This window comes from Haemorhous mexicanus, chromosome 3 (genome assembly GCF_027477595.1).
Source record: "Haemorhous mexicanus isolate bHaeMex1 chromosome 3, bHaeMex1.pri, whole genome shotgun sequence".
NCBI lineage: Eukaryota > Metazoa > Chordata > Aves > Passeriformes > Fringillidae > Haemorhous > Haemorhous mexicanus.
Genome location: NC_082343.1, coordinates 15,212,320 through 15,226,612, shown reverse-complemented (window position 1 = coordinate 15,226,612; position 14,293 = coordinate 15,212,320). Strand labels below are relative to the sequence as shown.

General features: G+C 44.3%; 2 protein-coding genes across 3 annotated transcripts in view; both read right to left on the bottom strand.

The window, feature by feature from the left end:
• COMMD1 (copper metabolism domain containing 1) overlaps positions 1 to 7,479 on the bottom strand; it is a 61,011-nt gene extending 53,532 nt beyond the window's left edge. The window contains exon 1 of the mRNA XM_059840951.1: positions 7,261 to 7,479. Coding sequence (XP_059696934.1) covers positions 7,261 to 7,455 — 195 coding nt within the window. The 5' untranslated portion in view covers positions 7,456 to 7,479. The remainder of the gene's footprint in view (positions 1 to 7,260) is intronic.
• A 1,234-nt stretch (positions 7,480 to 8,713) lies between these two features.
• Positions 8,714 to 13,315, bottom strand: CRLS1 (cardiolipin synthase 1). 2 transcript variants are annotated; one of them, XM_059840949.1, is made up of 7 exons: positions 12,919 to 13,288; positions 12,487 to 12,624; positions 11,909 to 12,038; positions 11,379 to 11,464; positions 10,936 to 11,004; positions 10,527 to 10,618; positions 8,714 to 9,054 (listed from the first exon to the last, which is right to left on the bottom strand). In XM_059840949.1, exons 1-7 carry the CDS (start codon positions 13,201 to 13,203, stop codon positions 8,967 to 8,969), a joined length of 888 nt encoding a protein of 295 aa, XP_059696932.1. In that variant the 5' UTR covers positions 13,204 to 13,288; the 3' UTR covers positions 8,714 to 8,966. The 2 variants fall into 2 exon arrangements, with proteins under 2 accessions (XP_059696932.1, XP_059696933.1); XM_059840950.1 differs by lacking the exon at positions 8,714 to 9,054 and adding an exon at positions 9,090 to 9,812 and having other exon boundaries at positions 12,919 to 13,315.
• Positions 13,316 to 14,293: the final 978 nt, after the last annotated feature.

Sequence of the window (14,293 nt, the reverse complement as noted above, 5' to 3'; positions counted from 1 at the left end):
GCACAGCAGATAAACAGATACTGAACTCCAGTGGGAACTGAGAATGAGGAGGGAGTCCCAGGCTTGCTGTACAATTCTAAAACTACCAACTTTATAAAAGATAGAATACTCTGAATTAGATCTTGGCTATCAACCAGAACCAGGTGCTCATGCACTGTAAACAAAGGAAAAGGAAAGTCCAACTTACATCGTTCAAACAGTCCAATTTTTAAATAGTTGGGTGGCTAAAATAAGTAAAGGAAGATTTGGTTTCCTTGTTTATGACTGCTAAATACAATGGTAAAAAATATGGAAAACTACTGTGCTTAAGCTTCAGGTATTAATAATACAAAACAAAAATGCCTTCCCCTCAAAACAAACAAATAACCTGCCAAAACAAAACAAACCCAACAAAAACAACCACCCAAAATAAACCAACTAACCAAAGCCCACAAACCAACCAAGCCAGTTTGGTTTTCCCAATAATGAACCCTTAATCCTTCACAATGGAGGCCATCAATGTTCCACTCATTCTTACTTACTCCATAAATTAAATCCTTTCCTTAAAATTCACAGTGTAAAAGCATACATTTATAATGATAATTATAAAATTAAAAACTAGGTATTTTAGGCTCTGCCTTTAAATAAAGTGACTCAAATCACTTTGTTATAAAATAAATCATCTCCCAGGGATGATCTTGGAGCCCTCCCAGGAAGCTGCAGCTAATCCTAACTGCCCAGAGAGGCTCCTGGAGAAACACACAGGAGCCACTCAGCAGCTCAAGCTGTCAGATGTTCTTACCTGACAGCTTCTGTCCCATTGGGTTTTAGGACTAAAACATCAATGGAAAAGGACTTAATGTAACATTTTCAGTGCCTGGTATTTTGTGCCACAAAGCTTTTCTTTCTTTTTTTTTTTTTTTTTTAATTAAATGAGCTATTGAAAAAACAAATGTCATCCAAATGTTGAAGAAGTCAGGTTCCATCATATTTGGTCACCAGACTGGAAGAAATCCAGAGTACAAGCTTCAAACTGCAATAATTCTAGCCATACAAGCAAATTCTAGCCATACCATACAGAATTTTTAGTCTTGTCTGCATTTTTTTTCTTTCTAATAAGTTGTTGGATATACTGCACCCAGTTGCTACACATTAGCACTGTCAAAAATCTAAATTATATCATGCCAAGATTGTAGATAAGTGTTAAGAGGAATTTAAAATTTCAGATGTTCAGCTTGTAAAAAGGTTGAGTTGCAAGTGTCATCCAAATTTCCTTTTCATACACTAGCTGTGAACTTCACTCAAGTGCATACCACAGCTCCTGCACCTTTGACAGAGTGCTACTCCATGTGTTAACCACTCTCTCTGAAGAAAGAAAGCAAGAAAGAAAGGCATATTTTCTGCTCAGCTGTGTGGCAGCCTCACATGAGACCAGTGAGGTTGAAAATGATTATTTTTACTTCCTTGACACCATCAGTTGGCTCCTAAAGCAAGCAAGAACTAATCTTCCTTTGCACCAGTTGTAAGAGACACCATTTTTAAAGTATCATTTAATAAAGAACAAAATTTCAGCACTGAGCCTTTCCTTTCCTTTTAGTCTTTCTTTATGTATCAAATTGAAGATGAGACAGCTCAAACTCTCCCCTTTTCAGAGTCCCACATTTAAAAGAGGAAAGACAACTCAAAGTAGTCTAGAAAATCACCAGTGCTGTGAGATGATGACACTGAGCTTCATCACCCTCTTAATCATTTCCCACACACTTTGGGGAATAGGGAATGGAGCCTTAGTGGTACTGAAATAAAGGCATGAAACTGCATGTGAAGCCTAAGGGAGTCCTTCTCCCTTTTCAAATATATTCCATACAGCAGGTGTTTGATGAATACTAAATAAGCATAATAAAAGCATTTAATTTGGAATAATGATCTTCAAAGGCAAGATCTGACTCCCTGTCCTTCAATCAGAGTAGTCTCTCGTTCAGGTCAAGAGAAACACCATGGGGATCAGGCTGGAATAATGAACTCCAGCATAACTAATATATTTCCCTTTCTGTGCATGGCAGTGTCTGTGTGCACAGACCCCTCTATATATACAGAATATGCAGCTCACAGACACACACATGAGTGTGTAACTTGTGAAATCACACCTGTAGGGTTGGGTTTTTATGGTTTTTTTTTTTTGAGAAATTGTGTCATTAATGATTAAAATGCTACGTACTTGCAGAAGTCCTACAAATACAACAAATTAAACTACATATTTGAGTGGGAAAGTGGGAATCAGCAGGACGTGAGCACTGCCACCACCAGGGAATCCAAGTTCCTCAGCAGCATGCTGCTCTGAAGTCCATTACCTGGCAATTAGCAGATTTAAGATCCACTAGGGCATTCTAAAACTTAGAGGTAGTGCAGAGGCATTAGACATGAGAAGAGCCAGTACTGACCTGCCTGCTCTAGAAACACACAGGTATCACCAACCTCCACAACTGGGACAAAGCAACCAGATCTCTGCTTGCAGAGATGTAATCAACACTGTAATTAGGGGAGAGAGAGAGAGAGAGAGAGAGAGGAAGAGAGAGAGAAAGAGATTTGCTTCTTGTTTGGGCAATACAGAGTCTACCACACCTGTTAGAGATCAGTGACGCAGATCTGATGACGTTTCTTTAATCTACCACGTTTTCTTAGTAGCTAACCTTAAAAAAAAAAAGGCACTATAAAAAGGTCAGGTAAACCATTAAACTTCAGGTGAGCCATTTTCACTGAGGTGGCACAGTCACAGAATAGCAGCATTTCACAGTCCCCGATGAAACGAGCCTTTCTGTCTCAGTCAGTTATAGAAAACACCACTCATTAAATGGACAACGTCATTACGGGGGGTGCGAGCCCTTTTGTTTCTGTCCACCTGGAGGATTTGCAGATGTAGTTAACTGAGGTTTGTAATGTACAGGCTCCTTGTTCACACCCTGTTGTTTAAAACAATGCTCGTGATGCAGAACAGCATCACCTCCAAATCCCAGAGCCACCAGCAATAACACCACCTCCTACGCATCTCCTCAGGAATCACAGTACCAGTGAAAACAACACTGCAAATGTGAGAGGCTCTAACAACACAAATCCCAACTTTTGCAACTTGAGAAATCACGAAAAAGTCATGAAAAAATCCCTAATGATGCAGGCACGCTGCTCTTTCTAGCTGACATACCTAAACACCAAATTGCTGCTGCAGGCAGTGGAGCACTGATCTTATCACTCCTGGCAATGTTCTTCAACCCCATCACGTTCAGCACCCAACCTTCCTCTCCACTTCATTGTTTTCTAGCATTTTCCCCCTCCACTTTATGTGACCTGCCAGCTGGGCCAGTTCCCTTGTGAAGTGACCACACGTACACCAACCTAAAAGCTACAATAACTCACATTAAAAGCAGTGAGAGTGCTTTGGGATAGTGCCCATGCACATTTTCATCACTGCAATTCAGTAGGTGCTAGTCCCAGTAAACATTACATTTTCTACCCTCCTAAGACAAAGCTGGAAAAGGGGAAAAAAAGAAGTAACAACTGTGGGATTAGAGTTTATGCAAAAAAATGTATGCTGCAACACCAGACACTGCTGAGCTGGCAACTGAGCTGTGCTCAGATTAGTGAGCTACATAATAGTGGTGTTTTGCTAAATTAAAAAAAAAAAAAAAAAGGCTATGATTTCTATTTAGTTGTTCCAGGCAAACATTAATTCAGACAATAATAATTTTCTCATGTATGTCCCATAGACACTATAGACATTCTCTCCCTCACAAAATTCTGTGCAAAGTTATTAATACATTTTCACTTAGCCCAACAACAAATAGAATTATCCATTATAAGCCCAGCCATTCACTGGAGTGAAAAGTATAACACTACATGGGACACATTTTTGGGTAGAAAATAGGGGGACAAGTATTTGTTTTCCTTTTCCCTGAATCAAGAAGAATGAATTTGCATAAAAGATTTTCTTTTTAGTTAGTAGATGCAGGCACAACTGCAAATCTAAGTGGCTGAAAGCAAGCAGTCTCTCATATTAACTCTGAAGCTGCTCTCCATCTCAGACTTCCAGAAGTCTGGACAACTGCAAATTGCCCTGGAGTTCATGATCCAGCCCACACTTTTGAGGAATCACAAGGTATCCGAGGAGAGGGAAGAATGGCAACTTTTTTCCCTTATTAAAAAATGCAAGAAGTCATTTATTTTCCACCAGTTAGCCAAAATTGTTAGCAGAAATGTTTCTGTTAGCAGAAATCCTTGCTGAAGAAGCAAAGGCCTTTATCCTCCACAGCTGAGGGAACCTTCCAAGCGTTTTTCTGCTCTGACTTTTCCTATGAGGGCAGGTCCCTGTTATGAAGATGGAGTTGTCTTTTCCTTGTCAAACAGGGGTAAAAATGCTTTGGAAACCCCTCTTGAGGTCACAACAGCAACCTCATAGGGAAAGGGCTGCAGTCCCTAGCAGGAGGGTGACAATCTATAGGGACAACACATTTATATGCTGGATTTCAAGCTCTTATTATTAATTATATAATATTATTTATAAATAGAAATATATTTAACAACATATAAGCTACAATTGTATATTACAAGATATATTATGTTATATTAATTATATTATATTATATTATATTATATTATATTATATTATATTATATTATATTATATTATATTATATTCACATATCAGGATATTTATTACAGATGGTAACTTCCTCAGTATTTTAAAAAAAAAAACCCTGACCAAACAAAAAAACAAACAAAACAACTTATAAATCAAATACAATAAAATATTTCTACTCCTCATGCTGAAATGTTTACTATTATTTAGCCTATGTAAAGTTTTTCCAAAGCAGAAGAGTGAAGGAGGACTCTTTAAACACAGCAGCCAAGGATCCCGTTCAATAAATGCAAGAGGTTACTGCCACCAAAAGGAAAACAGTGGGATTACTCCAGATGGAAAGGAACTATGACTGGCGGACTAATACTGTAAATTAAACTTATGTAAGAAGCAGACAAATTTAGTGTTTTAATCAGGATGAAATAACCTTTGAAAAACCCAAAAAAGCTGGGGGTGAGAATTCACAAAAGTTGCTCTCCCCACTTTCTCAATGCTTTGCAGCCTTAAGGGACAGGAGGCTGGAAGCATGAAGGCAAAAAACAATTAAATGAACATTGAAATCATATGGTTCTCCAGGGCCAGCCTTCCTAGGGCTTTGTCCTGCCTTCCACGAGTCTCCACACAAGAAATAAGAATTTTTTTCAAAGTAAATTTAATAAAGAAACATGATTTCACTACAAATTAAATGTGGCATTTTAGAAAGAGGTCAGATGATTCATGCATATTCAGCAGATGGATGGGCAGCAAAGGAAACAGGTGGAAGAAGTAGATCACAATGACATCTCTTATAAACATAAACCCAGCACTACTCTCTGTATAATCCAGAGGGAGAAAAAATTAGTTTTTTTATTGCTACAGTGAGTATGAAAGACTTTTTATTCATCCCCATGCTTTGCACAGGTGGAATGCAGAAAGGTACTGGGAAGTCCTTCACCTTGTTTAAGCTCAGATCCAGGGAAAGGAAGAGGTTGATTTATGGTCCAGATCCATGTTTACTGCTTAGAAGACACCAACTACTACACCAATTAAGCCACAGGGGCAATGAATCTCTCTGCTTCTAGACTTTGCCATCCTGCTGTTTGCTCCACTTCCTCTACCACCCAGAGGAAGAAGGAAAAAAATAAAACCACAAAAAGGTAACAAAGACATATTTTTTCCCCCAGCTCTTGCCATTTTAATCATAGAGATTTTTCACAATCAAGTATCAAAACTGGAATAAATAAGCTCAGAAATTCACATGGCACTTGGCAAGGAAGGGAAAAGGCAGATCTTGCAGTAAGTTTTGCTTCTTCAGTAAGGTGCTGAGGAGACACCAGCACCCAAGAGGTGCATCCAAAGACCAAGATATAAGCACAGAGGATCACTTTTGAAGTTTGCTGCTATCAGAAAATTCAGTGCAACACAAAAACTCTTCAGATTTCAAGTGAGGGAGATACTAAAAGAGGAAGATCAGTTTAATTCCAAAGCACAGTCCCAATATCAACCTTCCCCCTCAAAACTTGCAGGTGTGAAGGAAAGAGGGCCCTCAGAGCGACCAGAAGGCCAAGGGGCTCTTTTAGGATGCTCTAGAGCACAGATCTTACAAGAATCCGTAGAACTTAGGTGTCACTTCCTTTAAGTTACCCACTAGAAAGAAGCCCACAGAGCCCTGAAGGAATCAGTTTTAAGGATTCAGCTTCCACTGCAGGCTTCTGGGGGCACCACATGAATCTGATCATTAAATAAACAACAAAACCTCCATAAAGGCAGAAAGGGAGTGACATCATCCTCATCAAATTCCAAATCTCTCAATTCTATTCAGAACTACTACTAGTGGGTAACTTAAAGGTTTATAAATCTGGCCAATCCAAGCGTGCATTTACCCACAAGGTGGCAGTGGCCATCCAAGGATTTAGCACCTGGAGGCTCCCTGAGCAGCATGCAGCTCTCGGGAACTACACAACGCTGCTCTCTTTGAACGGAGACCAAAAGGCTCCATTAGAGGGAAAAAGATTTTTTCCCTTGTGCAAAAAGCAAAATCTGTTGACTAAGCACACTGGCTTGCCTCATGATTGGTGGTGCTTTTCTTTTCCTCACAAGAAAGCGGCAGCTCTTCTCAGAGAGGAGCAGGTTTGTGTTCCCAGGAGCACAGATCCCCGAGTGCCTCCCGTCCCTGCTCAGCGCGGGGCCTGAGGAGCTGCGGCTCCCGAGGGGCGGCCAGGCAGCCCGAGGCACAGGATGGCGGAGGGAGCGCCGTTTTATGGGAGCCACCGTACGGAACCACGGAGCCCAGCTCCCGGCCCTGCACAGCCCCACCCTGTGCCTGAGAGCATTGCCCAAACGCTTCTAGAGCTCTGCCAGGCTGGTGCTGTGCCCGCTGCCCGGGGAGCCTGTTCAGCACCCAGCCCCGCTCCTGGTGAAGAGCCTTTTGCTGATATCCAACTAACCCTCCCCTGACACAGCTTCGGGCCGGTCCCCGCATCGGGCTGTGCCCGCTCGGGGATGGAGCCGGAGATGTCACCGCGGGCAGGGCAGGGCAGGGCAGGGCAGGGCAGTGCTCTGGGCGCCGCACCCAGAGCCCCCGGAGGAGGGGATGCCGGACACCGGCGGGAGTGCGGCTTCCCCCAGACCACGGCCCCTTCCCCCAGCAGCGCGCCGGGCCCGCGCCGCCGGTACCTGCAGCAGGCCGCCCATCTTGGCGCGCAGGGCGCGGAACTCCTCCGGCGGAGCCTCGGGGTAGAGCTGGGCGCGCAGCAGCTCCTCGGTGATGCCAGCGGTGCCGTGGAAGGCGGCCTGGGCGATGCCGCTCAGCAGCGCGCTCAGCGGCCTGGAGCCCTCGGGCGGCGGCGGCGGCGGCTCGGGCGCCGCCATCGCGGGAAAGGCGCGGCCGCGGTACGGCGGCCGCGCGGGGCCGGAAGCGTTCCCCAAGCCAGCTCCAATAGCATTAACCAGAACATAACAGCAACCAGCCGAGCGGGTACAATAAATATCCGCTTTTTGAACTGGTCCAGTCACGGAAAATACTCCACTACTCATGTAGTTTAAGGAAACGTCCACAGGCTTTGCCCTCTTATCCTTTGCTGAAAGATGCAGGGTTGACCATTAAAAACGGGGCCAGCTAAAACAAAGGTACTAATAAAGAGCGAGTGTTTTCTCTGTGCACCATTTTATACAAGTTTCAATATAAAGAAAGCATTAAAATACTTTGTCTATACAAACACACTATCACAAAAGAGACGGTGTGCTCTCCTACACAAAGTTTTCTTTGCTAATACAACAATAATACTGTGGTATTGTTTACCTCCTGATTTTAGTCATTGAAACCCTTCATAGTTGTACTTTTTTTATGACATAAAAGAAAAATCACGTTGCTCACACAGAGAAAATACGAGTTTTTGATCAACTTGACCTGTTCTGCCTTGTCCTTTCTTCAGTTTTGTAGGTAGAGAACAGACAAAGAACAAGTTGTCCCTGCATGAGTGGGAGCACAGAGTACATCTTGAAGCTGGAAGTACAGGAAGAAATAACAGCAAACACATCTAAAATTACTTCCACTGTCTCCATTCATTTGGACAGTATTTTAAATGTCCTCTTCAGCCCGTGGTATTGGGATTAAACAACATCTTTAGAAGCTTTAAAGTATCTGGAGATACAGGAATTTCTTTCAATCACTAGAAATTAATACATAGGATGAGAAACATAACTCCATTTGGGTACAGACTCCTCACAGCACCGCTGACCTTTGTCAAAAACCCTGAGTACAGTTCATCATTGTTCATCTTTAGAAAGAAAAGGGAGCAGGGCAGGAACTCTTCATGGCTTATCAGTATCACTCATGAATATAAAGCAAAATTTCTCTCTGCTTTAAATTTCTGAAGATACTGTCCCTCGATGACATGCTTTCTTCTGCTGCAGCCTGAGGTGAGTCATTAGGTCCTAATGAGCAGTGCTGGTTTACTGACTTAGGCCGAGGTACAAACTTGCTCTGGTAATTGCTTTTTCTTCTCAGATCCCAGTGCACTCAGTGCCTTGCATGAATATGGCAAAACAAATCTGGTGCCAAGTGTGTGTCTTGACTTCAAAACCAGCATAAAATTACTCAGAATGCACATGGCAGCAGCAAGTAACCTGTGTTTTTACGAATTATTTATTTGTTTTTGTAAACAACCTCATTTTTAAAGAAATTAAAAATAAATCAAAAAGTCTGTCTCTACATATATACACAGTACATGTTCAAATTTCACTTCATTGTGATGCCATGGTTTAAGCAGAAAAACAAAGAGTGCTTTGATCCAAAACTCAGCTGCAATACCACCACCTCTGGGGGCACAGCACCTTCCTGCCTTTCCAGGAACACTTCACCTTTTATCACCTGGACCACTTCACTTGTTCTTGATCACCTGGACAGTTTTCCTGCCATAGTGGTAATAGCTGTAGGCAGATGTCACCGTTGTGAAAGCTGTGATGCACCTTTGGGGAAAAGACAATATAAAAAGTGCCTTTTCTTTTTTTTTTTTTTTTTTTTCCTTTTAAAGTATCTGTTTATAGCTACACAGTCAGGAACTATGCTCCACAAAAATGCAGCTTACAGTTTATAAGCTGAAATTCAGTGCTATGGGGAGGATTAGATAAACAAAGGCTCTGCCATTCAGGGGTAAGCAGCATGCTTCAGTGTAACTGCATACCAGGACAAATTATCACCACACCAGCACTTGCTTTAGAGAAGGGGAAATAAAAGATTGAACATTTGCAGCCTACATAACTTTTACCAGCTTGAGAACTGACAGGTGTGAGAAACTATTCCTTGGTAGTGTGAGCAGGGAGCATTCAAACCACTCAAGACTTGAACTTTCCATTTTCACCAAGTCCCAAAGCTAAAGAACAAGTTCCTGCTTCAGCCTCTTCTGTTTCCTTCCCAGACCACAGATATTCCTAAATGAGCAGTGCTCCTCTGTGTGAAAGACTGACACCACCCTGAGGTGGGAGTCACAGCCACAGCCCTGCCTGCCCCTCTGCTCCCCTTCCTGAGCACTCTGCCAGGGAGTTTCTGAGAGTATTCACAGAACACCCAGGCAAATTACACCCAGAGGCAACTCTAGATTTTGTCTTACCACCAGGATAAAAACCCACAGACTGTTAAGATCAAGGTTCATTCATAGTTCCTGAAAAGCTTCTTGGTTTGGGTTGGTGGTTTTGGTTTCTTTGGTTTGGTTGGGTTTTTTATTTCCCTAGAAGACAAGTAACACTGGATTTTGCACTACTTTAAACCAAGTAATTCTGACATCTGCTATTCAGAACTCTTTGTTCTAAACTCTTGCCAAACAATTCAGGAAAAATAACTGCACTCATAACAGCTGCAGCCAGCTGCAGTTCAGAGCTCCAGTGACAGCAGAAGGAACAGCATTTCTTAAGGACAGAAGCTCCTTTATGCCTGTTCTCATCCCATCTCTCTCCTTCCTTCCTAAAGTCTAGCAGGAATCACCATTTTTCCATGTGCTTTTCAAACAGGCTGCAGAAACCTGGATTTTAAGATAGCAGGTACAGTATAAAGCAAAAATAAGAATGGCTGTTATTAACGATCCCAAGGTTGCTTGTTCAAGGACACTTCTGGTATGAATAAATGAGGAATCCATGCAGCCTTTGTTCCTGTTCCTTTTTTCTCCACTGAGCTGAATTTATGTTTTGCCTGTGTGCACCATGCCTACCCCAATGACTTGTTTCTAAGCTATTATTCCTGGATCCTAACTAGTTTCATTAAGTACCAATAAACATCTAGTTCTGGTGTCATTTAAAGACTAAAGGTGTAAAGATTCAGGCACATGGGCTTATTGCATCTTCTGGGCACAGAAGATTTTTTTGTTCCACACAAATTAATCTCAAATACCAGTTTCCTTAGGAGCACATTAAATTATCTGGGAAAAAAAGAGTAAGGTATTAGTTACCATAATGTCTGCAGATATATGCTGTCCACATAATTGAAAACAGGTGCTGCTAAAGAAGCCGCCACCAAAATCAGCTGAACTGCCGTGTTCATCTGAGAAACAGCAAAACAGGAACTGTGAGCAACATGAAGAAGTACAAGGAATACCAACATACACTTTGATTACTGATTTAAGGATTAATTTACATAAAGAAAATTTATTTAGAAACCTTCTTAAAATAAGCATCTTACTCTCTCCAAATTAGCATGTGTTCTGACAGAGCATAGTTGAAAACCTTTCAGGATCTGGGTACAATTGGCACTATTTTGAAACGGTACTCAGCAGTAGTGGTAAATTATCCCCATCCTCCAAACCACACAATGCTCCAAGTACCCAGGAGTTATCTTTTGTCACGAGTTATTGCTCTTACCTTGCTGATGAATGTTGGTTTTAATTGTGCAGTAGCATAACAGGGGTTAAAATACCTACTCAGTGTTCTCTGTTGGGGGACAAAAGAGGAAAAAAAATGCAGTGCTTGTACATTCAATCCAATACACCTGATACAGATACAGATAAATGATAAAGAAAAGGCAATTGTAGCACTAAAGAATTACACTGCTCTTTTGTAAGATTTATTATTACACATCATCACACACAGGAAAAAAGCTATCAGTAGCTCTGACTTATCTTTACAAACCATATTTTATTAAAACACTGCTCTGCTCAGAAATCTATCTGGCAAAAGAACAAGCATTACATCTTGTAACCATCAAGTCTCAAAATGACAAATCTCTTGGTCACAACTTTGCTATTAATTAAGCTTAGTCACGTATTTTTTGCTATGATTACACACTTTTAATGCTGAGCACTCACCGGTGGAGAAAGAGTTTTGTATCGCACGTAAAAAACAGCGGCAATGAGTGCCGCATCCCGCAGGATAATCATGGAAGTCAGGGGAACTGCAAGATAAGCCAACACCAGCCAGTGAAAAACTGTCCATGAGTAAAGGTAAAACACAACTAAAAGAGCAGAAAACTGGAAGTGAGACAAAATAAGCACACCCAAATTCTCTTGAACAAGTTCTTTGCATTACTGAGGATGTTTAACACAACTCCTGAAAGGGCTTAAGCTGAAGTCTTAAAACAATCCAGTCCATGAAAAACAACTTTATAGAGCTATTATTATTACTTTAAACAAAGAGCACTTAAAAATGGCAGTACATGCCATTTTTTATGTGGTAGCACTTGCTTTCTGTGGCGTCCCTTTGGAAGTGTTTAATGAGAGCAAAGAGCAAAGCAAGAGTTCCAAGGGATACACAGTTTTCCTTCTAGAAACAGTAGAAATGTTGCTACACATAAACTGACCTTTACCTTATCTAGAGCACACAACTGACATTTCCTCACCTGGGATAAGATTTGCACAAGTTAGGCTCACGTAGAGCACACTGATGAGGATTTTATCTGCCAGGGGATCGAGAGCACTTCCCAGTGCTGATTTCTGATTAGCCCAGTTCCGTGCAATAAATCCGTCCAACTAGGAAAACCAAAATTAAATTACTCTCTGTTAAAAGAGTATGAACGAAAACGTTCGTGTACCCTACTCTAGAGAGCTATTTAATGAATGACATCAGGTGAAACAGCAAATTTAACTAGGATAAAATGTGATACCTCTTAGCTGATACTTGTATCATTTAACAGACCACCAGGGGCACAAGCACTGAGTGGCCAATGCCCCCCTGGGGCTGGTCAGGGAGCCCTGACATTCCCCTTTCATCCATTAGCATTAAGTCCCTTTCAGGCACCTGCAAATTCCCTTTGCCGCACCATAAAGGATATATACAGCATTCCTAGAAACCAACAAATCTAAAAACGAATCTGTTTTGTTCGTTTCCATTCTATACAGGAGTCCGTTTCAATGCATGCCCACGGGATCTCCGTGCGCCCAGTGTACCCAAAGCCTTTCCAAACCGGCGCAGACGTACCAGGTCTGTCACGCCAGCCAGGACAAAGACACCGAGGGCAACGTTGAAATTTTCTTCAACAATCAAATAGCCCAAAACTGGCGCCAGACCCATTCTCGCCATGGACAGGATATTTGGGATGGTCCAGGGGTTTTCATACTGTAAAGCAAGAAATGAAAAAACTTCAGGGCAGGAACTCGAACCCCGCCTTGGCACGTAAAAGAGTTTTAATCGCGACAAATACTTTTTCCACTTAGCTAGACAAAAAGCCCGCAAAGTTCTCGGAAGCAGCCTGCTGCTTTCTCAAGGTACACGGCCTCGACCTGCTAAACATTAACTTCGCCTTCGACAGGAAAGCGCCGCGCCGCGAGAGCCCCCAGGGCAGAGTCTCTGCCCCGGAGTATCGGGCGCGACACCTGTTTGCCCGCCCCGTCCCCGCTGTCCCTCACGTACCAGCTCGGCGTAGGGCCCCGCCGCGCCGCGCTCCCGCCGGGGGTCGGGCGGGGCGGCCCCGCCGCTGAGGAGGCGCCAGGCGGCGGCGGGCGCGCGCAGCAGCCGCGGGAGCCCCGCGCAGGCGGGCAGGCAGGAGACGCCCCCGCCGCGCCGCCCCCCACCCACCGCCGCCGCCGAGCCGGGCTGGCCGCCCAGAGGCCTCGCTCCGCCGCCGCCCGGCCGCCTCCGCGCCGCGCCGCGGAGGAGCCCCCAGGAGCCCCTGCCCAGCCAGGCGGCGGCCAGCATGGCGCGGAGGGGCGCGGGAGAAGCGGCGCGGGAGAAGCGGTGCGGCAGAGGCGCTGAGCGGGGCCCCTACGCGCGCGGCCGCGCTGCCCGCGGGAGCGCGCGGCCTCGCGCCATCCGCCCCGCGGGATTGAGCACGGCGCGCGAGCCGCGCGCGGCGCGTGTGCCGCGAGCGCTGCCGGAGACGCGCGACCTTTTGCGGCGCTTTGCGTCAGCCCCGCCCCTCCGCCGGGCCGCGCACTTTACGGCAGGCAGCCGAGTTAAAAGGCCGGTCCCGGGACTGCGCTGCCCCGGTGCTTTTCCACCGCTTTCTTGCCGCATTCCCGCCACTTTCCCGCCTACCTCCCGGCCCAGGCTCTTTCCCGGTGGCCGCCAGGCGCGGACGGCGATATGCATGGCGGCCCAGTGGGCGGCTGCCCGGGCTCATCCCACTCCTCCTCACGGCGAGGCCGCCGCGGAAAGCCCTTGAAGGAGGAAGGGGGAAGGTTGGCTTTACCTTCAGAAACTCTTCCGAGAGCGCAAGTGGTCTCTGGTGCTCGGTACTTGCTTCTTGCTCTCGCTTGCCCGCGTTTACTTTGTCTCAAGGAGAAACGGGAATGAGTTCACTTTTCCAGGTGCAGTGGTTCGTTTGCTCGTGAGGCGCGTTCCTGTCCCCAGCCCTGTACTAAGTCAAAAGCAGTCTCCAACACCTACTGCCCATTAGCTGATAGAGCAGACCTTGCCCCTTCAGAGCTCCAATGTAGAACTATAATTTTGTACTTTCATCTGGCTGACCAGTTTTCAGTTTCAAGTATATTTGGTCCCTGATGTCCCTTAAATTAGAGGGTGAGGCACTAAGTTTCAGTATTTCTGCTTTTTTTCATCTATCATATCTCACCTGAGAAATGAAAGAGGAAAAACAAGAATCAGCACTGTAGTCCTGATTTTTTAAAGTATATTTTTCTTTAGGGCGGGTGTGTTGGTGTTTGTGGTTTTTTGATTCTTACACTGAAAGCTTGCCAGCTGCTATTTCATTGTACCAGACCATGGTTCTGATTTCATCAGTCAGGAAGCATTCAGCACTTCACCCGTGGTGAGCACACATGGTTGTGTG